Below are 22,127 nucleotides of genomic sequence, written 5' to 3'. Positions count from 1 at the left end.
GAAATATAATTTCTTTTTCATAATATAAGAGTACAAAAATATTTATTTATATATATATATATATTTTTATATAACAGTCTTTTCTATAATATTTCATATTATATCATCTTAATTAAAGTAACGCTTAGATTTTAATAATTAGCTTTGCTAAGATATGTTATTTCTCTACCGTATCTTTGGTGCGTAGTAACAATCAAGCCAAAAACTGCGGCTTGTTCACGTATACATTTGTCTTCCTCAGGGGTCAAACATTCAGGAAGTGGTTGTCTCAAGGCCTGATTATCTTCAGAAAAGCTTTTACAGATCTCGTATGCAACATTTTCAAAAGCAGAAGGCTCTTTCTTTTTATTTTCTTTAACTTTTAAGCAATTTTCCCAAAGCTTTTTCTCCATGTCCAAGTACTTCCTTTGTTTTTCATTTGCCTAGAAGTAATGAGTATGATACAATGTTTCCAGAAACAACATATATATTTTTTGATTTTATTAACTCACAAGTTTAATTTCCTTGACAATCTCCATATTTTTAGGTTCCATCTTCAGAGCAAGCTGCAACTTTTCCATTGCTCTAGAAAACTCTCCCATTTTCAATAACGCCCGTCCATAACTACAAAATAAATACAAAATGTATAAATGTACAATCATGTTCATGTAGGTATTTCTTAGAATTTATTTTAATCCAACATACTTGAAATGAGTTTTAGATGTAGGTATAGGAACTCTATTGCATGCATTACAAGCATTACGTGGCATATTTTGCATATTGTAGCAAATTGCAAGATTGTTATAACCTCTTGAAAGTAATTTATTTACTTCATCTTCCTCTTGCTGATTTTTTAGTTCTGTTTCTTCTAACCATTGAAGTGCTTTCCCATATCTGAAAACACACAACGATAATAATAATGTGTTGATATATATATATATATTTCATTTAAAAAATACTTACTCTTTTGTTGCCTGCTTAATTTTCTTTTTACTAAAGTAATCTTTGGCAGTATTAAATTTACCCTGAACACCCTTAACAGCAGTTGCAAATTGTCTTCTTTCTTCTAAAGACAAGCTTTGAAATTTCTTAGCAGATCCATTATCCACATAATCAGTTAAATGTACAATGAATAATACTTCTTCATTTGGTGGAATACGAGGAGCACAACCATATTTTCCATATGCCAAATCCGGATGTATAAGGAACATTGCTATTTCATGCTTTTTCATTGATGTAATACCAATCTCTAAACCAGGTAATAATGAATCCTCACCTAAATGTAAGGTTTCTGTATCTCCGTGAGCAAAACTAGAATCGAATGGCTCATCACTGAATTCAAAATGTGCTATATATTTGATACTAACTTGTGCATCACATGGTATAACAGTACCAACACCTTCCTGTTTTATTAATTTCATGACCTACAAATAGTATTTAAAAAAACATTATTCTATGAAAGACCATCAATATACTAACAACATCAAGAAATATAATTTACCTTTCCATCTCCAAAAAGATTAGTCATTTTAGTTTTTAATTTTTTAAAACTGATACCACAAACTGTAATTCGGTTATTTACATTATCATTATCACAAGTATCTTCATCTTGAAAATCATCCATATTTAAAAGATCTAATACTTCATCATTAGTTAATGGTATATCCGTGGTATAACCAAAATCTTCGTCGTCGAAGTTCTCACAGTTATTAGAAACTTCAAATACCATTCCATCTTTTAATGTCAAATCTCTGAAATATATGTTTTATCAAAGATTTTGTTCTAAATTATTCGACGTTTCGATTAAAAATATAGGTTTGTATTGTAAAATTTGGATTTGTATACTTGAGGGTAAATCCATCTGAAGCATTTATACACTTTTCCATTTTAGTAACTTATATCAATTTATCTAACTGATAAAACTTTAATTTTTACTATTCCCTGCCAGTGTAATCCCAGTGGAGATGAGTAATAATTACAAAATTTTATCAAGATTATTCAAAGAGGAAAGGTTAAATTCTTTCTACCTTTTGTTATGGTTTTAAAACATGAAAAGAAAGATATCTTTCCCCACTCCTCACTCCCCACCACTGCTTATCGTATACGTATATCCAAATTACATCCATAACAAACGGTCGTATTCAAAAAAATAAAATAACTATTATACGAAAATATTTTAATTCTGATATTGCTAATTGTTAAACGAATATTATATTGTAAATGAATAAAAATATTTTTTCATCATGAATAACACAACATTCTTGGATATAGATGATACAATATTAACAAAAAACCTAATATTACCTGTAAGTAACGATAGTAATTAGGTGACTTTCATGTTAGAATTAGTATATATATAAACAAATAAATCTTTTATTTCTGTAGGATAATGATACACTGATAAAACAATCTGATTCTAAACCTTTCTTTATTATCCAACCTACACCAGGTAATTCCAGTTATTAATATTAACAAAATTAATAACATTGATCAAATATAATCCCTGTATATATATTCTAGGTATATGTATAAAAACAAGAACTGATGGTGGAGAAAAAGTATTCTTAAACATATGTACATCTGATAAAATACCACCACCTGATGATATATCGGACGCAAAACTTTTTGAAATATTGTCACAAGAAAGTCCAGAATTTGTAGTACTTATGAGTATTGGATGTGAAAGATTTGAAACTGATAAAGGTAACTGTATTGTATAGCAAGATAATATAACATTAAAATTAATATATCACATGTAACATTATAGGTGGATCTCCTTGTTTGACATATGATATCGTTATTAATACAACATATTTTGAAAAATGTCAAAAAAGCAAAAACTTTTTACTATTCACAATATCAGTTATAATAGATGGTGTATCGAACAAATTTAACAGAACATTAAATACAGAAGATTATGTGATTCTTAAAAATAGAAAAGTATATTTATTTTCTAATTGAACATATGTCAATGAGATTATGTTACATAAATAGAAGAGACCTCAGATTTAAGTTGTATATCTTTTAGGTAATGGGAAAATTACAACAGCACAGGATTGAAGATCGTAAGCCACGAACTCACACACAAATCCACAAACAATTAATTGAGGAAATTAAAATTCCTACTAAAGACATTCATGAAAAAGAAAATAAAAGTAAATTAGAAAATATTTCTTCAGATACTGTAGTTGGTTTAAATCAAAATTATGTATTACTGAAACATTTAAAAGGAACATCTATACATTTGATTGGCGTATTCCAAATACCTAAAGGGGTAAGATAATCAAAATTTTATTTCCAGTAGATAGTGTATAAATATTGGTATTTTAATACAGATTACTAGAAAAGAGGTAGATGTACTTCTTGACCAAGATCGTATTGTAATTACTATTGATAAAACTGGTCTCGTATATGATTTATCAGTTCCATACATCATAAATATACCATATGTGAAATGTATTTTAGATAATAATCTCAGGGTAAGAATGTCAGTTTATTGTAATTACATTTCCTTATAATATTATAATGACATATAATTTATCTCCTTCACAGGTATTAAGGTTAGATATGCCCGTGGAAAGAGTTTTAGAAAATATTCAAACAAGTTAATTTTTAATCAATTAGTTTATTGTAACGAAAAACATTGTAACATTTATTTATACCTTAGAAAGGTAAAATATAAACTTTCTTATTAACTGTTTTAATCTATTTCTCTTACCAACGAAATTATAATTTTAATGCATGTATATGAACAATATAATTGGAACTAGGTTAACAAGTTTGAAACCTAAAATTGCGCTTTTGGTATATAAAATAGTACAGGACATCTGACTCACATATTTGTGACCTGTAGCAACAATGGATACGAGCAATGAGTATATGTATAGAAAAACAATATCACAAACATTAGTATTGGAATGATTTGTACAATGATTATAATTTCATATTATGTTTACTTTATACCGATAAAACCGATAAATGCATCGTTTTTATAACTGAAGGAAGCGTTTTATATTTCCGTGTAAAATGTCGGTCGTTCGATTCCAATTATAGAAAACACATTTGGCAAGAGATACACTGTATTTACACCTATCATAAAACAAGTCACATATTTGTGGACTAGATCAACAAGAACCTTATTGTTATCTTCTGAATAATTTTGACTTTTCATGAGGTCCTCAGAATTAATTCTTAATATGGCACACATTATTTTATAACAAAAGGATTTGCAAACAGCCCTTGTTACAAGAATACCGGAAAATCCAAGTATTGTTCTAAGTATCATGCAACCAAACATTGGGTAAGTTGGCCATATAATATCATATGGTGGTGATTTTGTAGGAGCTATCATAGCTCCAGTATTGTAGTTAAGCCATGCTCCTAAATGAACCCCGGTGGTAACAGATACCACCATAGTTGTGTCACCTCTAAAATAGAAGACTCTTCGTCATAATCAAATTGGTATCTTTATAAACTATAAGATCATTATATAAATTACCTGGTTGGTGTCCATTTCTTGCTGCATGGGTAGTAAACTATAACAGCTATACTAGTAACAATTAAAATTGCCAAAGCCCAAATGTTTGAGAGAATATAATAATCTGTGTAGTCCACTAAAGGTACTAATGGAATCATTAATGCAACGGCCAACATTAAGCCTGCTAGAATGTCTAATACTGTGTGCATACCCAGATATAATCTACTCATACACACAAGTGTACACCTTTTAAATAAATAATAACAATTATATTTAAATTCTTTTGTGAATTTTAATCAATCTATTGTTAGAGAATAATATGTCACTTACCACAATGTTGCAATTGTCCAACCAATAGAAATGGGGTAGAGATACCTATTTATTGTAAATAATACTACACTGAATGGAATCGATATACCAATCATAGCATGAGTAGATGGCATTCCATATTCTTCTGACCATTTTATTTGCAATCGAACTGCTGGAGGACATGCAGGTCTTGCCCAACATATAACATCTTTTAATATTTGACCTACATGTAAATTTTCATAATGCAACGATACTGTTTAAAAATAAAATGTATTAGATATTATTAAGTAATAACATACCCGTTGTCATGATAATAGCCCATACTAAAACAACCCTTCTACCCACTGCACCATCGATATTCCAAAACCAGAAAGGTATAAATGTAGAATAAAATATTTCATCCCCTAATTCTGTTCCAAAAAAAAATAAATAATACCAAAAATAGTTTGTTATAGTATAATTCCAATTGAGGGCGATCGATGGTTCGTATTTCTCACTCGTACATATATTTGTTTTTACACCACAAATAGATCTTTTTTCCGTTGTAATATAACCATTTTCTTTCGCTTCTCCAAATTTTAATTGGTAACTATTCACATTGCGTTTAATATTTCGACAATTAGTACCATGGATTTCAGGACAGAGATTTTCCTTATAATGTTCTTTCAAAGTTTCACTATAATGTATTTTGACACCAAAACAATTTTGTATTTTTGCCACTAAAGACGCATCTTTTAAATATTCTAAAATTTCTGACCACATAGTTCTTACGTGTAATGTACAAGTTTCATCATAAGAATAACATTTTACTTAGCAATTTAGTAAATTACTATTGAATATATGAATCTGACAATAATGAATTCATTAAATTGCATAAATCAAGACTAAATACATAAAAAAAATTGCTAAAATGGAGGTGATTCAATATAAATCTATCACATAAATGTTAATTTATCGAATATTCATCGAACTATTTACAAGAAGTGTAATTCCTTTTAAATTTTTATTTACAACAAGTAAAAAATTAAAGGAAAGATATTGAATAGTTCAAACGTGTTTAGATAACCGCAAAATCGATGATATTCGTATGTATCATCTTTAAACACATTTTTTACCACTCTTGTAGTACATTATTGTGCGTATATATAAGTACATATTCCATAAAGTATATACAGTTATGGAAGAGATGCTGCAACTATGTGAACTTAGATTCGCCAACTTCAAGCTCTGGACTAAACCAATGACCGTAGTCGCCTAATATTTTGTGGTTGTTTTACAATAAAATGGATAGTTATATCTCGATTAAGAAATGTATCAATTTCGATATAAAGATATGTATATTAATATTTTTAACTGTTTAAACGAAGATATGAGTTACATATACTTCAATAAGAAAAGATCTAATAAAAAAGGGATTGACTTTAGCCTTTTTATTTGATAAACTATCCTTCACCCTAATTGCAAAACTCTATATACGATAAGAAAACTTATAAAATAAAATTAATCCCATTCCCATATTTTATAATGTATGAAATATGCAACGAGTGATACCACTTAAAAATGCAATAAAAAACATTTCGTACATTTATTACTCCTTTTTATCCATGCAAAATATATTTCAAGTAATAATTGAAACATATTTGCAAAATAAAAATTTATCACAGAAACATTTCAATTTGAATTTCATCAGTCATTCATTGCATTAATCTACGATTGAAACATTTGTCCGATAAGAGCGAAGCTTTTAACAGCTAGAGAAACATCAGAAATTTCGGAATTCGAGTGAATATGTAAATCTGATGTATTAACAGCATTTATGTTAGCAATATTCTGAGAATTTATTTTTTGAATATTGTCCATGTAGGTTTTGCTACTTTGTGTATTTATCGCATTAGTATTATTCAAATAAACTTGCGGTAAAACGGTAATGATAGAGGTTGGTGAAGACGTTTCCGATTCGCAATAGCTTTGCATATTTTGTGTCGAATTGGATTGATAACTGTTATATTGTGCTTTACACTTTTTCTCATGTACGAATAAACTACCAGAATGGCTATATGCAGTGCCACAAATCTTACAAGCATATGGTTTTTCCCCCGTATGCGTAAATTTGTGTTCTTTTAAGTACTTTAGTCGCCTAAACGATTTACCGCAAGTTTTACAATGATAATTTGCTTCTCCAGTATGTGTTGTAATGTGTGCTTTAAGCGTACATGATTTGGCAAAAGCAGCACTACAAAAATGACAAACGAATGGTCTATCACCAGTATGAGTTCTTTCATGATTGATGCAATTAGAATTTGAAGTGAATCCTCTTCCACAATATTTACAAACATGAGGTTTATATCCCGTATGCGTCCTCATATGGAACATGAGACCTGTATTTTGTCTAAAGGTTTTGCTACATATGTGACATAAAAATCGTTTAAAATTTACATCTTGCTGTTCCTTAGCGCGCTCGTGGATTCTTATATGTTTTTGTAATTTAACTTCCTTTTCAAAGGATTTATTACATTCTCCGCATCGATATGGTTTTAATCTTTCGTTTGATTTATGTTGATTCTTCTCCTTCTCGTCACAGGCACACATCTTACCGCACGTTGTGCAGTTTTCTCCTTCTGTATTATGCGTACTTAATTGATGCTTTAGTAAGGATTTTTTTGTATCGTATGATTTTCCACAAATTTTACAAGGAAAACCCTTTTCCTCGTTATCTGAATCAAGCTCCTCTCGAATCCAACTGTTTATTAATTTAATGGCTGACTTATCGTCACTTGGTTTTTGCACTTCTAATGCTGAATTTTCATTATGTCCATATCGATTTTTATGACTATTTAATCTATCTTGGCGAAAGAATTTCATATTACATACATTGCAAACAAATCTTTTTTCAATATGAATCTGTAAATGTTTTTGAAGAGATTTTTCGTTCGCATAACGCTTGGTACAGTAGTTACATCGATAAAGTGTCTCATGATCGAAAGAATCAAAATTTTCAGTAGATATCAGTAGTTCAGTAGATAATGAGTCAGAATTACACTTTTTATCTTTAGATTCTAAAGTCCTATTTTTTAGGACACTTAAAGTATTATTTTCATTTGTTGCAAATTCTTCCTCTGTTTCTTTTTTATCTTTATTATTTTCAACTTCTTTTTTTCCTGGTTCAGTTATGGTTTCCAATTTTCTTTTATCTCTAATTTCTTTCAGAATAGAAAGGACCTCCTTTGGATTAGTTCTTTTATGAACATTTAAATGTCTTACCATAGTATCAGTTTTCCTAAAATTCCTATTACATATTTTACACAATACTGGTTTAGGTTTTTCTTTAACAATATGTAGTTTATTATGTTGTATCAATTTATCAAGTTGAAAAAAATGTTTGTTACATTTATCACATGTGAATTTCTTTTCATCATGAGTTAATATATGTCTATCCAAAGATCTTTTGCTGGAATAGCACCTGGTACATTTTGGGCAACTATAAGAACATTGAGAATCTGTCTTTTTAATATCTGCTGCATCATCATCCCACTTAACAGCTGTATTCTTTTTTATATATTGTCTCTGTCTTTCTTTATGATTTTTTAAATTTTCTATAGATGTTACTCTTTTAAACATGGTCATTCTTCTTGTTCGATAAACTTCTCTTCCTGTAGCACTTCTTTCATATTCTGTTTGTTTACATTTAATGTAGGCATTTTGTTTATTTAAGTTACTAGTGGATTCTTTATCTTCTGCATACTTTGATTCATTAATCACTTCATGATCTTTTATGTCTTTAGTACTAGAATTAAGCATTACCATTGGATAAGGATTATAACCCATTGCAGAAAATGAATCAGCTTCAATTTTGATTAAATCAGAAGTAAATGAATAATCAGTCTGGGAATATTTATCCTGGTGAGCAATAAAGGACGAAATAATAACAATTTTGTAATTATACTCTTTTTTTACAAATGTAGAGTACTTACTTTTGTAGTTTTACATAAATTGATATTATATATTTTTTCCACTTTACCATACAATTCTCTTAATTGGATATCGGATTGCTGGCATTGCCTTCTTAATTCATGGGCATCATTGATCTTTAATATACATTTCGCGCAAATAGTGGAAGGTAAACCATCATTTTCCAGTACCTATCCAGTAAAAGTCGCATTATAAAAGATATAGCGAACAAACATTGAAGAAAAAAGAAACCATTAGAATTAAACTAACCTCCACACCACTGCACAAACGAAGTTTTTCAGACAAATCAATTGTACTTTCATTAATTGAATCACTTCGTTTACTATCGAAAATGCATTGATTATTTTGATTTGTTGCAAGACAAACACGGCAAACATTACCACAATCATTTGATGAAATTGTTGTTTTATTTTCGATTTCCATTGGACCGTAGCTAAACTAAATGTTTAACTAGAAATATATTCACATTCAAATTCTTTAGAATATTCAACAAAAGATCATAATTTAGATGTGATGTGGTGCATTTGCTATCACATGTACGTTATTTCTTTTTTCTGCGAAAGTTCATCAATGCTTCTGGTAGAGTTTCTATGACAGTTGTGAAAACTCAAGGTTTCTTAAGACATTACCTTTTCAAAACAATGATCTCTTAATATTGTTGTTATTATTACTTATTATAATATATAATTTATCTAAATCCATCTTTAAAAATAAATAAAGTATTAATAAAAGAGAGGGGATACAAATCGAACGATAATCTGTTTATTTCACTTGTTCATGACATAAGCAAACATTATAAGAAAGTAAATACGTAAATAGTGATTTGAAATATTGACGCATTATAAGGTAGCGTTTTGTTAAATTATACGAAAGGACGGAGTAATTTTACTATATTACACAATTAAGTGATGGCAAGTTTATCAGCAAAAAGAAGTTACGAAGACGATGATAGTACACCCAATGTGAAAGAGAGAAAAAAACATCATACTGATTTGTACTTAACCTATGATGATTTACGACTTGTATTTAAATATTTGAATTGGGCAGATCTGTTGAATGCGTCAATGGTTTGCAGGTGTGAATATGTTCGACATTTCATTAAATTTTTGTATCCTAAATGAAGAAAAAATGCATTGCCAAAAATTTATTTAATCAAAATTGAATAAACTTCAAAAGTAGACATTTGTGTGTTAAATTTTTGTAAAATGTATTAACATGTGGAGCTTTATATTTCAGGTCATGGTTAGAAGTGGCAAACGATGAGAAACGAACTAGGGGAGGTCCTACCACTTTTATGAACATTGGTAGAAGATATATGACAGCTATAGAAAAATTACGGGACAAACCAGCAATAGGATTAGTTTTTAAAGGTATACATAAAGCAAGCATTAGGCAAGGTATTTATTTGAATTATATCGCAGCTTTTTTAATTTTAAGTTAAATGTTTCCATAAAGTACATATATCACTTTGCTTTTAATCATTATGTTTCATTTTATCAAGATTGCCTTTGTCGAGTTCTTCCACGAAGTTGTGAAATTGTAACACTGTCCACATTTGGTGTACTTATGGAAAATGCAGAAATGGAAAGAGCTCTTCAGAAAAGAGTATATGCATTTCTACCTGAAATACCTGATGTAACAATGAAAGTAATTACAGTTGTTTCACGAAGTGATTATACACAGTATTATCAACAAATGAAACTAGCTTTTTTCAAAGATAAAACTGATAGATCTAAATGCCTTCTACTATTTTGTAATCAAGCAGGTCGTACCCTAGCACAGAGAACTGCAAGGGTATTACGAATATGGTAAAATTCTAAATTTCATAATCTGGTATCTTATTATATTATATGATAATAACATAATGCTGTTTTTACATTTTGTAGTGGAGGAGTTACACCTTCTGTATGGGGAGGAGTAGTCAAGGATTTATATGTGTGTAATTCAAAAAATGTTAGTCATGACGAGAGATGCTTTTCATATGCATTTTGTGTTGGAATTATTATAGTTGGAGCAATAGATTCATGGTCTATAGTTATAGATGAAGATTGCAACACTAAAGAACTAGTTGAACAGAAGTTGGAATCATTTAAGAATCATGTTTCATTAAGAAAACATTCCATAGGTTACATGTTTGCGTGTTGTGAACGTGGAACAAATATGTTTGATGAAACGGATGTAGAGTCTACTATATTCAAAAAGCTGTTTCCAGAGGTACCATTGGTAGGCTGTTTCGGTGACGGAGAATTTGGAGAAAATACGGTACCAAATCGTAAATATCTTTCATTATGACCGCAGACGTTATTACAACAATGGAAAACAATGCACTTTTATTATAAATTTTTTCAGATAATTTTAGCTTGGGAGAAGACTACTGGTACCATGAAAGGTCTACTGTATTTTTAATAATTACATATGGCCAGAAGTTGACTTGAATCTATAATGAAGAAATCTGAACTATCAATTAAATTAATATCAGAATATATTTGGTAAATGTTAAGTGACTAATTGTAACATAAAAAATCAATAATGGTGATTTAAAAATATATGTTACATAATAATGTATCTTAATATATTTTATGTTCATACAGATTTTTTTATGTTATTTCCTAATTTATTTCCCTATAAAAATGTCTATAGCACGAAAATTTTTACTTTTTTTTATTAAAAAATGGTTAGCTTCCGGAACAAAGCAATTTAAAAATGATTACCAGTATGGAAAACAACTTTGTTTAATATCGTGTACGCGTAACTGTTTCAACGCGATATGGAAACACTTAGCATATCCGACAGTTAATTGGACAAAAACCTGCACCTCTTTGAATATAATTATAATGTTTAAAACATTGCCAGATGCCAGACAACTACTTGACAGTATTTCCGCTCGTACGATACCACGGTAAAGATAAAATAAAGGAAACTGGGCCGCGAAAGAATTTATTTATGTTTAGTATGATATTGCCAGGGTTTATAAGGTTGTACTTTGAAACTTTTTCCATCAAATTAAGTCAAGTAAGGATATATAAATACTAGAACATTGAACTCTTCACCGCGTGGGAGTCTCATATAATTATTTTAGGATTATTTATAATTTATTTAACATATTAAATACGGTGTTTCTTTAAAGCGAAACGATGACTGTATTACTATACTCTAGTACTATATTCTATATTCTAGTTGCGCCTGTTATTTTATTTAATTTTACGGTTTGCCAAGCATGGAACAGTGGTTTGCAACAAAGGTACGATGGATATGGGGTAGATTGGATTTTTATGCCTGATGGAAATGATCAGCCTCAAGTTGCGGTACTGAGACACACTGAAAATGATGAACGAGGCATTTTTGACTCACAAGTTTCTTACGTCCTTTATACTCGGTATATTCAGAAGTTTATAAAATTTAAATATTTACGAAAACATGTTTTATAATCGTTTTGAAACATAAATATATTTCAAGATCTGGTCCAGAAAATGGTACTCAATTATATACGAACGATACTAAAGGACTTCACAACTCTAATTTTGATCCGTCTCGCCAAACTAAATTTATAACACATGGATGGAAATCAAGTGCAATGAATACTGGTCTCGTTGATATGAAAGAAGGTATTGTCATTTTAAAGATTTGAGAACGTAATTCTAGAAAGTCGGTATATTTTACCGTTTATTATAATTACGTAGCGTATTTAAAGTATAACAATTATAACGTTATTATGGTTGATTGGCAACCTCTGGCTGCAAGTACATTCTACCTTGGACCAATGCGTAATACAGAAAGGGTGGGAAGAACATCTGCTGAATTTATCGACTTCTTAGTGGCAGAAACAGAACTTAAAACCGAAAATATTCATTTTATTGGTATATTATTAATATAATGAACTTAAGATGTAGTAATTATTCCACGTTTTCTATATTTTCATTATTACTTTACGAAGGGCATTCTCTTGGAGCGCATGTAGCTGGTAACACCGGAAGTTTAATAACTTCCGGACGCTTAGGAAGAATAACCGGCTTAGATCCCGCTTTGCCTGGATTTCATTTGCTTACATCGGATAAAACTCGATTAGATCCTACAGACGCGATGTTTGTCGATATTATTCATTCTTGTGGTGGAGTCTTAGGCTATTTGCAACCTTTAGGAAGCGTAGATTTCTACCCAAATGGAGGAACAGCTGTTCAGCCTGGTTGCTGTTGTATTCCAGAAATAATGGGTAATATATCATTTGTATGCTTTAGCAATAAGTACATATATCTATGTTTCTTTTTCTATAGAGGCATGTAGTCATGGTCGAGCACGTGTATATTTTACCGAAAGTATTGGTTCTAAAACCGGGTTTGTGGCGAGTAAGTGTGATACATGGGATCAATTTATGCAAGGAAGTTGTAATTATTCCAAAACTACACTACTAGGAGAACATGTTGATAAAATGGCGACTGGAACCTATTTTCTCACAACAAGATCTGAACCTCCTTATTCTAATCAGATGGAAATAACTGATAATACGATTTAAATAAAATATTTGGTATTTAAGAAAAGAAGGTATATACTATATACATATATAGATAGCGAGCAGAATCAATCATAGAATAAAATGTATATTTAGTAAAAATGGCTTATTATATGCAAGATATCTAATGGAAAATATTTCATTTTAATAAATAATAATTACATTATTTAACATTTCAAATACAAGAAACTCTATGTTTGTCAATTTCCAAATATTTGTTTTATACACCGATATTTCATCTTACCTACAAAATATACCATGATTCGATGTAACTAACAATTGCCAATATCTTAGGGAATGACCGAAGGATCTTAAATTGGTTTGTATAATAAGGTTGTAACATATTTTTTACGATAACGATGCGTCGCCGATAGAACCATTACGCTATCCTTAATGCTTAAAGCATATAGATGATTTAACATAACATGATTTGGTTCTGGTAGAAGTGTTGGTTCACACTGAAATTAGTATTGGTAAAACTAATAATACATTTTGTAACAAATTAAAATGCTTGTTAATACATTTTTGTAAACTTACAGATAAGGGAGTATCTTTATTGAGAATAACTTGAAGCAAATGAGGTGGCAATATTGGTGGACCAGCTACTTTCTCCCAGGGCTTATTAGGAGGAATTTCTTGCCCGTACTCAGTCTGAGCACTACTAGTAACACCCTCGCTATCTTTTGCAAGTGCTTGAAAAACTTCAAAATCAGATTTTCTTACAGATACCAAATTATTCTTGGAACCCATTCCATTATCAACAATTTTCTATCAATAAAATATTTTTATTAAAGCATGTACAAATGAATGGATATTTTAATATCGTTTAAAATTAGCAAAATTATTTCTTACTATATCTGGATCGTGTCTCCATTCACCATCAACAAAAAATTTATATTGATGTTCTCCCTCAGGCAAATCAATAATTGTTACAAAATCACCATGACTCTTAACCATTGGTAATGTTTTCCATCCAGTAAAAGTTCCACTGATATAAACCTGTTTACCACCTCCCTCCCATTTAAACACCGTTGGTAAAACTTTGCTATCTGCTACTTTGGTTCCTTCAGATACTGTATTAGAGCGTGGACGTTGAGAACTAAAGTCTTCTCCATCTTGATGTGTATTAGTCTGTTGGTAAAAAGGATGACAAAACTTTTTAAATAGATCCTTCTGTGAATTTGCAATTAATGTATTTAACATAACGAATTACGAAAAATACCTTAGCAAAATAAGGTTCTTCCTCCTCATGAGATGATTGGAAAACTAATTTTTGACTTGGTTTCTTATCAAAAACAAAAGCTTGGCCTTCCTTCCCTGGTGAAGGTGGAGGATATTCTTTAGTATGGCGGTGTTCTCTATTTGTGCTGCTAGTGTGATGATGGCCAACTGGTTGATTACTGCCAGCGTTACCCATTATTAGGCTGCAATTTCTATTGCAAAACAGACTAAATGTAACGATCAAAGTATTTATTAATTTGATATGAATCAGTAAAAAGATATAAAGGAAAGTATAGTTATATCTTCACCATTCTTTTAAATCACTTGTTTTGTTTACAAGAATCTAAGAATTCAACGAAATTTTATTTCATTTAAATAAAATGACAATCAAACTTTAGATTGATAGTGTTACAGATTATTTCATTTTCACTGGTAGCTATTAATTTGTACATACCTTACTTTTAATCTATAAATCAAACACGATAAACAATCATAACGTCAAAGAACAGTAAGTGCAATAAAAGTAATGATTCCATTAGATTTGACTAAAAATGGCTACTTCACTTATTGAAGATCTACTTATCGATAAGTTGACGATTATAATAAGCACCTATATTATCAACTGCCGGAAATTCTGACTTACAAATTGTATTTGTAAATTATATCGACAGCGAATATAACAGAGAAATTGTACAATTTATCAATATTACAGCGCTAACAAGAGCGCTCGTAAAAAGAGCGTTTGCATACGTTACGGTTTCGAAAATTGTTTTAAGCAAGTGAAGTGAAATTTATTATTTTTATATGCTCGATTCGAGTGGTCCTTTTTCACATTATTATTTTATTATTTATTTATTATTTATTTATTATTGTCACATTATAAATCTATAATATTACACATATCTATTAAGGTAACATTATATATTTATAACATTGGTAATAAATAATAAACTAGATGTGTGTGCGCATATTTTGTTTTGATCTAACATGAATATAAAATATGTACTTGTCGTTTGAAATCATCATTTTCATAGATCAGGCGTTATCGAACATGATCAAATGTGTATTTCTATATTGATATCGTCCAAGCCTTTTTGAACGTTGAAGCATTCGCGGTTTTCAAGGTGAGACGAACCTTGTATAGTAAAAGCGCCGAGGTGTGCGAAAGGTGATCAATAACCGTCAATATGCAGGACGACGTTTTAATAAGAGTGTAAGCCTGAGATCTTGGGGCCCAGTTTATGACTCCGCGACACAGGACGTCACTTCGACGCTCTTACTGCTTGCTCTTTATTACCACTTGTCTCTATCTCTTTCCACCCTCCCTCGCTTTCATACACTATTCTCTTGTATATGTTTCTTCCTTTTCTCCGTCCTGTCTCTATCTTTGTCTCCCTTGCTGTGTTCTCACGCGAATTTATTATTTATAAAGCTAAAGGAGCATGTATCTCCTCGGGCGTATTCTAACTTGCCCGTCTGACTTTCAGCTTTGCAACAAAACTCTTACGAAGCCTTAGTCGACTCGTTTCATGATTCTTGATCATTTTTTCGCCAAAAAATGTCTACTCTCTCGTGTCTTTCTTATCCTGTCTTCAATTTCACGAGTGCATGCAATGTCTTAAGCTAGATGTCACTCTGAGAGGTTTGGAAATCGTATTTGCGCGCTTCGAATGCGCAACATATCGTAATGGACAGATGTATCCCAGTGAAGAGTCGTTTTATCTTTGAAAGCTTGGGTCGAAATTCATTTAACGGAACCGCAGATTTGATCGATCATGTTAAATGTATTTCTCGTTCCGTGATGCTGATTAGATTATTGTAAAAGCTTTGGATTATCTGAAGTGGCAACATATGTCGGACATTTCCGGGAGTTCAAGTGGCTTGCACGCGGCCTGCTATATGGATGTTAATTTTTATCGGCAACTTCGATAGACCGGCCGGCTCGAGTAACTCGCGTAACGAGAGAAGTTAAACGGGAGTACAACAACGCGTTCTTGTAAACGTATGCATTCACCAGGAAGTCGAGGCCGCTAGGATGCGCCTGTGTCGACTACGCCAAGTAAACCCAAAGTCCCGGCTTTCTGTTCCGGTAAACAACGTTTTAATCCTATCGAGATTGCTCGTTACAGGGCGCGAGACAATATCCAAGTTTCAGCCAGCAATCATCGCCCGAGTACAAAGCATCTCAACTCTCTGTCGACGCAAAACGTTTGCTTCTCGCGTACGATCGAGAATTTGTCACTCGATCTCTCGTATCAATCGAATCGTCTTTTATCCTTTAAATCTGAAACCGTTGGTTGTTTTAGGCGCGTGAGACGGGTGAGGGGTAACAAAGCGGAGGAGAGTTTTGGCACGAGCCAGATGTCGAGCGGATCCGTAACGAAACCGAGAAAAGAAAGGAAGGAAAAGAAAATAGGAGGAAAATCGTGACGAGCAGAGAATCGAGGTAACGTGCATGCGCTTAATCGATAATCACTGGCAAGTGGTTTCGTCCGAAAAGGGTGTGGAGGTTACATCTGCGAGGTATCATCAGTGGCGGCCTACGAAACGGCGATCCATCATCTCTCGGCAGTCCAAATCCGAAATTGCTCGGCCATTTCCTCGGGCTACGCGTGCGGCTATAATAGGGATTAAGGCTGGTGTAAATAAATTTCGAATCGCAAGTAATCCTATCTCTTTAAGCTTTGCGGCGTTCGCGGAGTCGAAAGCCCCGGAGGAACGCGACCGATCCTGTACTTCTTCTTTCGTAGAACTCGTTCAGAATAATTCCATGTTAAAGAGAGGCAAAGAGTACGAACTATTTCAACGAGTTATTCGCCATAACGAATCTTCCGTTGTACGTCTAGAAGAAAAAGGACGGCTACCGCCTACGACATACTTGTCCTTTTTGGTTGTCCTTTTTTTTCTCTTTAGATGCAAAGGGGCTCGCAACGTGAGCTGATAACGAGCAACGAGAAGTGACAGGAAGGTGGTTCGTTACCGTTGCACGTCGGTAACAGAGCAGTCGATCTATTCGTCGGTTGTCTTCTTGCGCGCGGTTGCTGAAATAGTATTGTTACGCTGTTCATTGAGCACGAGGCACGTTAGATTATCAGCAGCAGATAGAGGGACACCGGTTGCCGGATAATAATAGATATGTTGTCAGCAGGATGTTTCGACATTCGATCGCAAACTCTTGCCTCTTACCTGACTAAGGAAGTTGACGATCGAATGGAGAGTTCCTGTCGCCGAGGGAAGAGGCATATTCGGGGATGACGCGGACTTAGGCCGTGTCGGCGAAAGTCCGGAGAGGCGGTGCGGCAACGGGAGAACAAAAAAGGACGCGGAGGAAGATGGAAAGGATTACGGTGCGTCAGAAGCGATGACTGAACGGCCGGTAATCGCCGTTGCCGCTCTAATATTTCGAATAGTTCGCATTTACAATGGGCTTTATTGGCGGGAAAACTGAGGGGGGTATTTTGAGCAGCCGGGACATCCATCACCGGGTGTCAACGTGATTGTCTTGTGTCGCGTTCACCGTGGAAAAGTATTGACACGGAGAGAGTAACCGAGCCGCGCGATTACCAACCCATACCGCTTGCGAATCGAATGACGTTTCCCATTTAGCGTTAGCGAAACTAGCAATATTGCTAGTCATCTCGTGATCTGCTAATCAGTTTGTTGGCGAGTAGAAGAACGCGAAGAATTTTCGTAACATTCGATCGGCATTTTTGGACAGCATTATTTCAACCGACGAATGATATCGCGCAACCGCGGTCCGCTCGTGCTCGGCATTGTGTCGTATTTAAATGAGCTTTCTAATGCGTTTAGTTTGAATATCATGGCGGGCCAACGCGTCATCCTGTCCTCGGAAAGGTATTAGTCATTTTGTTGAATCTAGGTATCGATTTTAATTATATACAGTGGCTGTTTAATTTTATAGGGTGAGAGGAAATTCGAGGGATTTTCAATTACAAATTCAAATTCAAAAGTGAAAGATGTTTATTTGAAAATTAGAAAACTGTTATTCGGAATTATAATTTAAAAGATATCGGCATTTTTGTCGTTGTTGCTTTTCTTAGTAGTTTTCCCCTGTGAGACACATGCTCGTTTCGTCGAGCAGATTCAAAGGGAGTGGAATCGAGAGCGTCGTAACGAATAAACGTGATCGGCGTTGTCGTCAGCGTGCGGATTAAAGTCGACGAGAAATAAAAGCTGGTCGTTCGTTGGGAAAACAGTACGGGTGGTCAGAGAGTAGGTACATACGCTCACGGGAGGCGTCGATGCATAATCGGAGCGCACCCTCCCGTGGCTATCCGTTTTATTTATCCGATAACACGCCATTATGGGCGAATCGCGGATGCGGCTGTGTCGGTAACGATTGGCTATTTATAATAACACGTGGCATATGGGTAATTAGTTGCGCGTAAGCCGCGCTGAAAAACCGAACGGTGGCGTACGTGTCCAGAAAAATTACCGTCGTTTTTCATCCCTCCTCAAAATCCATTATTTTAGCTCTTGATTTTTCTCTCGTGCCGGCCTCTATACCAAGCCGCGCTGTATATAAACCGCGCGCAATTAACGTTTTGTAAAATCCCGCTCTTTCGTGACTCTCGATCGACTTTGACGCCTGTTTTGCCGCGACGCGCACGTATCTCGCACGAACAAGTAATTACGTTAATTCGATCGATGTTTTCTTTTGCCTTTGATATACAGGCGACGAATCGACGGCCATAGAAAGCCTGCTGGTAAATTTGAAGAGAATGGAAAGACGATCGCGAGCATCGAACCGGAAACACGTCGAGCAAAGGGAATCGAAGCGACAGACGACAAGGTGGCAATTGCAAAGGAGACGATCGGCAGTAGCAGCCAGTCTGATAAACGCTCTACTCTATTAACTCTTCCCCCTGTATTCTCTTCTTTCTTTCCCTTTTCCCTCTTTTTCTTTTGCACAGGTTAACGCGACTAATGGCGATAGGATAACGGAGGCAAAAAACCTGGACAAAAATTCGTGTCGCGGGTACGGTAAACGGAACGTCGGACAAAGAAACGGAGAAGAGCGACGCTTCCGGTGCAGTGGAGTCCTTCTGACGCGTGTCCGGTTGGTTGGTGCGGAATACCTTCCTTCTATGCATGCTCTTTCGACAAAAATTCGCGCTTTTTTCCCTCTCTTATCCAACGTTACACGTTACCCTCCTTTTTGCCGTACGCTCTGTTACAGTTCTGTGACGACGACGCGCAAACAATGACGAGGGTTACGTAACAGCTATGCACGAGAGAGGCAGCGTTCTCTGCTTGCGCTTCGCGCAATTCTCCCGTGCAGGGTGGCCAATGAGCAGTAACAGGAACGCCGCTAGCGAACCGCAGTCCCGTGAACGCTCAAACAATGCGTATCATACTCGGCCGACTTGCCTGAAAATCCGTCTGTCGTCGATCGGTTCACCTTCTCTTGTCCAACAGATTTTACCGCCTACGAAATATCAGACAAGTCTGAATCCAACTTCAAAGGGAAACTAACACGATATAGAGGAATTTATAGGGTGCTTGAAGCAGCAATTTTCTGTAAATAGTACCTTTTGTCTCTTTTTCACAACGAAACTTGGTCTACAGAGAGCAAACAACGTCGTGAACGAAATTGTTTTCTGGTGGCCGGACAGAAAGACACGAACACCGTTAGCCAGGGCACGTTCAAAGTCGTAATCTCGTGGGTTCCAGATATTTTCTCGTGACCGCAAAACAAGAGGAGGCAGCGGTTGCTTGGACGAGCGAATGCATCGGGCTGCTCGGTCCAACCGACGGGATTGTCCTTCATTACGCACGAAGGAAAGTGCAGTCATCGACGTGCATACCCGTAGGTATGCACACAGAGGCATTAGCTCCCCCAAAGCCAACCGGTATTAATTCCACTAATTGGACGTGGTTTGGTTCGTGGCAAACATCGGTCCCCTACCGATCCTCGACCTTCCTCGGACGAGGGACTTGGATCTCGCGATCGATCGCCTTTTCGCTGCAAACAATATCTTTATCGTCGATGAAAACGAATACCCTATCTAGAGGATGTTACCTTTATTCGCGATGAACCGCATGTTTCTTTCTTATAAGCGATATTAACAATATGCCATTTGGCTGAATGTAGGCCGAGTGAGAAACCTGACGACGAACTACTGCGATTTCAAAGGATGTTTGGTATCTAAGAGACGAGATCTCGAAGCAAAGACATTTGGAGAAGCTTTCGTGGAGAAAGATTCAGGATGATCGAACCCCACTCGAACGACTAGCGATGGTCAATGAACGTTAGGCCCAGGGGGTCTCGTTTCATTTGGGGTTGCACGAGGTCAAGGGATCAGCTGCGGTGGAGGAATACGTGTGCGAAGCCTATTACCTATATACGTGTATATACTATATACTCGTAACAAACGCAGAGGGTCTTTCCTCGTGGATCTGGGTCACCGGACTGATGAGAACTGATCGGGGGTTCACCGTTGGAAAAAGGCTAAACGATGGTTTTTCCCACTTGCTTCTTTCTCACCCGTCTCCACAGCCTTTGAACTCTCGCCTATGACAAGTTAATCGAGCGCAGTGCGTCTTTCCTCCGATCTTAATTTTTTATTTCGCTTCGCTGGATACTAAGATCGATCATCGAGCCAATTGGTTTCCATCGTTTCAGAAGAAACACGCAGGATGTAAAAAGGAATGGAAGCGGGAGCAACCGCTAATCGCGGATAGTGAAACCAGAGGTTTTTTGTACGACGAAGTAGAATGAGCGGCGGCGGCGGCGGCGGCGGAAATTAGCGACAGACGAGAGATGTTACGCGCGGAGAGCCTCCAGGGAAAGTTCGGACGTAAGAAGCATCGGCGAATACGGACGCTTTAGGTATGGTACAAAGATATTAAGCACTCATACTCGGAGCTTACAGAGAGCCGCGGAGAGTGTCGGGTATGGTATATCGCGTATGCCGCGGGAGGAGGAGCAGAGAAAAGGTGGTAGCAATACTTGGCTTGGCGGGGGAGGGGAGGGGAGGGGACGGACAGGCGGGCGAAGGAAGGGCAGGAAGGGGCGAAAGAGGGTGGTCGAGGAGCAGAGAGAGATCGCGAGGAAGCGAAGTTACCTACAGAAGAAATAAGTGCGCTCGTGTAATGCTGATGGCGAATATGGTAGAGGAGATCCGAGGGAACGGCGAAGAAGAAGGTGGCAGGGAGGATAGGCTCTTTCTGCGGGGCAGGAGAGGATGCAAGTAACGGAAGGGGGACCCCCCGCGCGCGCGGAGACCGACCGATCGATTCGAACGCCGGCGACATTCTTCGTCGTACGGACAGAGAACCGAGGAACAGGGAGAAACCGACAGAGACGGTTGGGTATGACGGAACAGAGGGAGAAACGAGGTGGAGGCTACCGCTGGTCGCGCGAGAGAGCGCGAGTTCGAGAGAGCGTATAACGTATAAGCCATAGGCCAAGGTAGGAGGAGAAGCTGGAAGAAGAAGTGGGAGGCATCTACGAAGAGGCAGACAGAGCGAGTAGGAGAGAGGTCGTGCATTCGTTCGAGATAAAGAGGGCGCGAGTGCGTGCGAAGAGAGAAAAAGGGAAAGCGAGCGAGCAAGCAAGAGGTAGGGAGGAAGAGGGAGGTGGTAGACAGGTGAAGAAGAGAGCAAAAGAAGAAAGGTAGCGAATAGGAGAGTTTGGGCGCA

At 35.3% G+C, this 22,127-nt stretch overlaps 7 protein-coding genes and 1 long non-coding RNA gene across 18 annotated transcripts; 4 read left to right on the top strand and 4 right to left on the bottom strand.

Annotated features, from left to right (window-relative positions):
• Positions 1-66: 66 nt before the first annotated feature.
• LOC117212281 (inactive peptidyl-prolyl cis-trans isomerase FKBP6) lies at positions 67-2,302 on the bottom strand. 3 transcript variants are annotated; one of them, XM_033456959.1, is made up of 6 exons: positions 2,284-2,302; positions 1,481-1,730; positions 943-1,403; positions 685-873; positions 492-603; positions 67-422 (listed from the first exon to the last, which is right to left on the bottom strand). In XM_033456959.1, exons 2-6 carry the CDS (start codon positions 1,706-1,708, stop codon positions 132-134), a joined length of 1,281 nt encoding a protein of 426 aa, XP_033312850.1. In that variant the 5' UTR covers positions 1,709-1,730; positions 2,284-2,302; the 3' UTR covers positions 67-131. The 3 variants fall into 3 exon arrangements, with proteins under 3 accessions (XP_033312850.1, XP_033312849.1, XP_033312848.1); XM_033456958.1 differs by lacking the exon at positions 2,284-2,302 and adding an exon at positions 2,007-2,098; XM_033456957.1 differs by lacking the exon at positions 2,284-2,302 and adding an exon at positions 1,825-1,976.
• On the top strand, positions 2,124-3,683 carry LOC117212289 (PIH1 domain-containing protein 1-like). Of its 3 annotated transcripts, none has more exons than XR_004488425.1 (7): positions 2,124-2,285; positions 2,365-2,428; positions 2,500-2,682; positions 2,747-2,919; positions 3,008-3,253; positions 3,310-3,458; positions 3,532-3,683. XR_004488425.1 is itself a non-coding variant. In XM_033456971.1 (7 exons), exons 1-7 carry the CDS (start codon positions 2,223-2,225, stop codon positions 3,586-3,588), a joined length of 930 nt encoding a protein of 309 aa, XP_033312862.1. In that variant the 5' UTR covers positions 2,124-2,222; the 3' UTR covers positions 3,589-3,683. The 3 variants fall into 3 exon arrangements, 2 of the variants coding, with proteins under 2 accessions (XP_033312862.1, XP_033312863.1); XM_033456971.1 differs by having other exon boundaries at positions 3,315-3,458; XM_033456972.1 differs by lacking the exon at positions 3,532-3,683 and having other exon boundaries at positions 3,302-3,452.
• A 158-nt stretch (positions 3,684-3,841) lies between these two features.
• On the bottom strand, positions 3,842-6,067 carry LOC117212282 (sphingosine-1-phosphate phosphatase 1-like). Its single transcript, XM_033456960.1, has 4 exons — positions 5,065-6,067; positions 4,787-4,988; positions 4,478-4,702; positions 3,842-4,406 (listed from the first exon to the last, which is right to left on the bottom strand). Exons 1-4 carry the CDS (start codon positions 5,525-5,527, stop codon positions 3,989-3,991), a joined length of 1,308 nt encoding a protein of 435 aa, XP_033312851.1. The 5' UTR covers positions 5,528-6,067; the 3' UTR covers positions 3,842-3,988.
• Positions 6,068-6,083: 16 nt separating this feature from the next.
• LOC117212270 (zinc finger protein 665-like) lies at positions 6,084-9,390 on the bottom strand. 2 transcript variants are annotated; one of them, XM_033456935.1, is made up of 4 exons: positions 9,273-9,390; positions 8,984-9,172; positions 8,737-8,904; positions 6,084-8,662 (listed from the first exon to the last, which is right to left on the bottom strand). In XM_033456935.1, exons 2-4 carry the CDS (start codon positions 9,155-9,157, stop codon positions 6,473-6,475), a joined length of 2,532 nt encoding a protein of 843 aa, XP_033312826.1. In that variant the 5' UTR covers positions 9,158-9,172; positions 9,273-9,390; the 3' UTR covers positions 6,084-6,472. The 2 variants fall into 2 exon arrangements, with proteins under 2 accessions (XP_033312826.1, XP_033312825.1); XM_033456934.1 differs by having other exon boundaries at positions 8,984-9,390.
• Positions 9,391-9,416: 26 nt separating this feature from the next.
• LOC117212285 (F-box only protein 22-like) lies at positions 9,417-11,209 on the top strand. 3 transcript variants are annotated; one of them, XM_033456964.1, is made up of 5 exons: positions 9,417-9,809; positions 9,971-10,104; positions 10,236-10,542; positions 10,618-11,006; positions 11,084-11,209. In XM_033456964.1, exons 1-5 carry the CDS (start codon positions 9,643-9,645, stop codon positions 11,167-11,169), a joined length of 1,083 nt encoding a protein of 360 aa, XP_033312855.1. In that variant the 5' UTR covers positions 9,417-9,642; the 3' UTR covers positions 11,170-11,209. The 3 variants fall into 3 exon arrangements, with proteins under 3 accessions (XP_033312855.1, XP_033312854.1, XP_033312853.1); XM_033456963.1 differs by having other exon boundaries at positions 9,971-10,131; positions 10,621-11,006; XM_033456962.1 differs by having other exon boundaries at positions 9,971-10,131.
• A 198-nt stretch (positions 11,210-11,407) lies between these two features.
• LOC117212287 (pancreatic triacylglycerol lipase-like) lies at positions 11,408-13,274 on the top strand. 2 transcript variants are annotated; one of them, XM_033456968.1, is made up of 6 exons: positions 11,408-11,746; positions 11,912-12,110; positions 12,191-12,339; positions 12,415-12,591; positions 12,669-12,944; positions 13,006-13,274. In XM_033456968.1, the coding sequence occupies exons 2-6, from the start codon at positions 12,007-12,009 to the stop codon at positions 13,242-13,244; spliced, it is 945 nt and encodes a 314-aa protein (XP_033312859.1). In that variant the 5' UTR covers positions 11,408-11,746; positions 11,912-12,006; the 3' UTR covers positions 13,245-13,274. The 2 variants fall into 2 exon arrangements, with proteins under 2 accessions (XP_033312859.1, XP_033312858.1); XM_033456967.1 differs by having other exon boundaries at positions 11,408-12,110.
• A 90-nt stretch (positions 13,275-13,364) lies between these two features.
• LOC117212292 (5'-AMP-activated protein kinase subunit beta-1) lies at positions 13,365-15,035 on the bottom strand. 2 transcript variants are annotated; one of them, XM_033456980.1, is made up of 5 exons: positions 14,917-15,035; positions 14,464-14,674; positions 14,094-14,372; positions 13,779-14,009; positions 13,365-13,699 (listed from the first exon to the last, which is right to left on the bottom strand). In XM_033456980.1, the coding sequence occupies exons 2-5, from the start codon at positions 14,656-14,658 to the stop codon at positions 13,553-13,555; spliced, it is 852 nt and encodes a 283-aa protein (XP_033312871.1). In that variant the 5' UTR covers positions 14,659-14,674; positions 14,917-15,035; the 3' UTR covers positions 13,365-13,552. The 2 variants fall into 2 exon arrangements, with proteins under 2 accessions (XP_033312871.1, XP_033312872.1); XM_033456981.1 differs by lacking the exon at positions 14,917-15,035 and adding an exon at positions 14,771-14,910.
• Positions 15,036-16,054: 1,019 nt separating this feature from the next.
• Positions 16,055-20,551, top strand: LOC117212298. Of its 2 annotated transcripts, XR_004488427.1 has the most exons (5): positions 16,055-16,551; positions 16,769-16,908; positions 19,158-19,275; positions 19,397-19,550; positions 19,663-20,551. It is a non-coding gene; the product is annotated as an uncharacterized LOC117212298 (long non-coding RNA). The 2 variants fall into 2 exon arrangements; XR_004488428.1 differs by lacking the exons at positions 16,055-16,551; positions 16,769-16,908 and adding an exon at positions 17,611-17,809.
• The last annotated feature ends 1,576 nt before the right edge of the window (positions 20,552-22,127 follow it).

The sequence above is a fragment of the Bombus bifarius genome, unplaced genomic scaffold (genome assembly GCF_011952205.1).
Source record: "Bombus bifarius isolate JDL3187 unplaced genomic scaffold, Bbif_JDL3187 scf7180000008288, whole genome shotgun sequence".
NCBI classification, from domain to species: Eukaryota; Metazoa; Arthropoda; class Insecta; order Hymenoptera; family Apidae; genus Bombus; species Bombus bifarius.
This window is presented reverse-complemented; position numbering and strand designations above follow the sequence as displayed.

What these genes read in the sequence shown, in the direction of transcription:
- LOC117212281 (XM_033456957.1), bottom strand. Translation starts at nt 1,865, where the DNA reads ATGGAAAAGTGTATAAATGCTTCAGATGGATTTACCCTCAA. An exon ending in TCAGATGGATTTACCCTCAA is followed by an intron (nt 1,731 to 1,824) that starts GTATACAAATCC and finishes CATATATTTCAG; the next exon opens with AGATTTGACATTAAAAGATG. An exon ending in ACATCTAAAACTCATTTCAA is followed by an intron (nt 604 to 684) that starts GTATGTTGGATT and finishes TTTATTTTGTAG; the next exon opens with TTATGGACGGGCGTTATTGA.
- LOC117212289 (XM_033456971.1), top strand. Translation starts at nt 2,223, where the DNA reads ATGAATAACACAACATTCTTGGATATAGATGATACAATATTAACAAAA. An exon ending in CAAAAAACCTAATATTACCT is followed by an intron (nt 2,286 to 2,364) that starts GTAAGTAACGAT and finishes TTATTTCTGTAG; the next exon opens with GATAATGATACACTGATAAA. An exon ending in TATTCCAAATACCTAAAGGG is followed by an intron (nt 3,254 to 3,314) that starts GTAAGATAATCA and finishes ATTTTAATACAG; the next exon opens with ATTACTAGAAAAGAGGTAGA.
- LOC117212282 (XM_033456960.1), bottom strand. Translation starts at nt 5,527, where the DNA reads ATGTGGTCAGAAATTTTAGAATATTTAAAAGATGCGTCTTTAGTGGCA. An exon ending in TGGACAATTGCAACATTGTG is followed by an intron (nt 4,703 to 4,786) that starts GTAAGTGACATA and finishes TTTATTTAAAAG; the next exon opens with GTGTACACTTGTGTGTATGA. An exon ending in AAGAAATGGACACCAACCAG is followed by an intron (nt 4,407 to 4,477) that starts GTAATTTATATA and finishes CTTCTATTTTAG; the next exon opens with AGGTGACACAACTATGGTGG.
- LOC117212270 (XM_033456934.1), bottom strand. Translation starts at nt 9,157, where the DNA reads ATGGAAATCGAAAATAAAACAACAATTTCATCAAATGATTGTGGTAAT. An exon ending in GTTTGTGCAGTGGTGTGGAG is followed by an intron (nt 8,905 to 8,983) that starts GTTAGTTTAATT and finishes TTTACTGGATAG; the next exon opens with GTACTGGAAAATGATGGTTT. An exon ending in ATTTATGTAAAACTACAAAA is followed by an intron (nt 8,663 to 8,736) that starts GTAAGTACTCTA and finishes ATTGCTCACCAG; the next exon opens with GATAAATATTCCCAGACTGA.
- LOC117212285 (XM_033456962.1), top strand. Translation starts at nt 9,643, where the DNA reads ATGGCAAGTTTATCAGCAAAAAGAAGTTACGAAGACGATGATAGTACA. An exon ending in AATGCGTCAATGGTTTGCAG is followed by an intron (nt 9,810 to 9,970) that starts GTGTGAATATGT and finishes TTTATATTTCAG; the next exon opens with GTCATGGTTAGAAGTGGCAA. An exon ending in GCAAGGGTATTACGAATATG is followed by an intron (nt 10,543 to 10,617) that starts GTAAAATTCTAA and finishes TTTTACATTTTG; the next exon opens with TAGTGGAGGAGTTACACCTT.
- LOC117212287 (XM_033456967.1), top strand. Translation starts at nt 11,869, where the DNA reads ATGACTGTATTACTATACTCTAGTACTATATTCTATATTCTAGTTGCG. An exon ending in TCTTACGTCCTTTATACTCG is followed by an intron (nt 12,111 to 12,190) that starts GTATATTCAGAA and finishes ATATATTTCAAG; the next exon opens with ATCTGGTCCAGAAAATGGTA. An exon ending in TCTCGTTGATATGAAAGAAG is followed by an intron (nt 12,340 to 12,414) that starts GTATTGTCATTT and finishes ATAATTACGTAG; the next exon opens with CGTATTTAAAGTATAACAAT.
- LOC117212292 (XM_033456980.1), bottom strand. Translation starts at nt 14,658, where the DNA reads ATGGGTAACGCTGGCAGTAATCAACCAGTTGGCCATCATCACACTAGC. An exon ending in AAGAACCTTATTTTGCTAAG is followed by an intron (nt 14,373 to 14,463) that starts GTATTTTTCGTA and finishes TTTTACCAACAG; the next exon opens with ACTAATACACATCAAGATGG. An exon ending in GGAGACACGATCCAGATATA is followed by an intron (nt 14,010 to 14,093) that starts GTAAGAAATAAT and finishes TTTTATTGATAG; the next exon opens with AAAATTGTTGATAATGGAAT.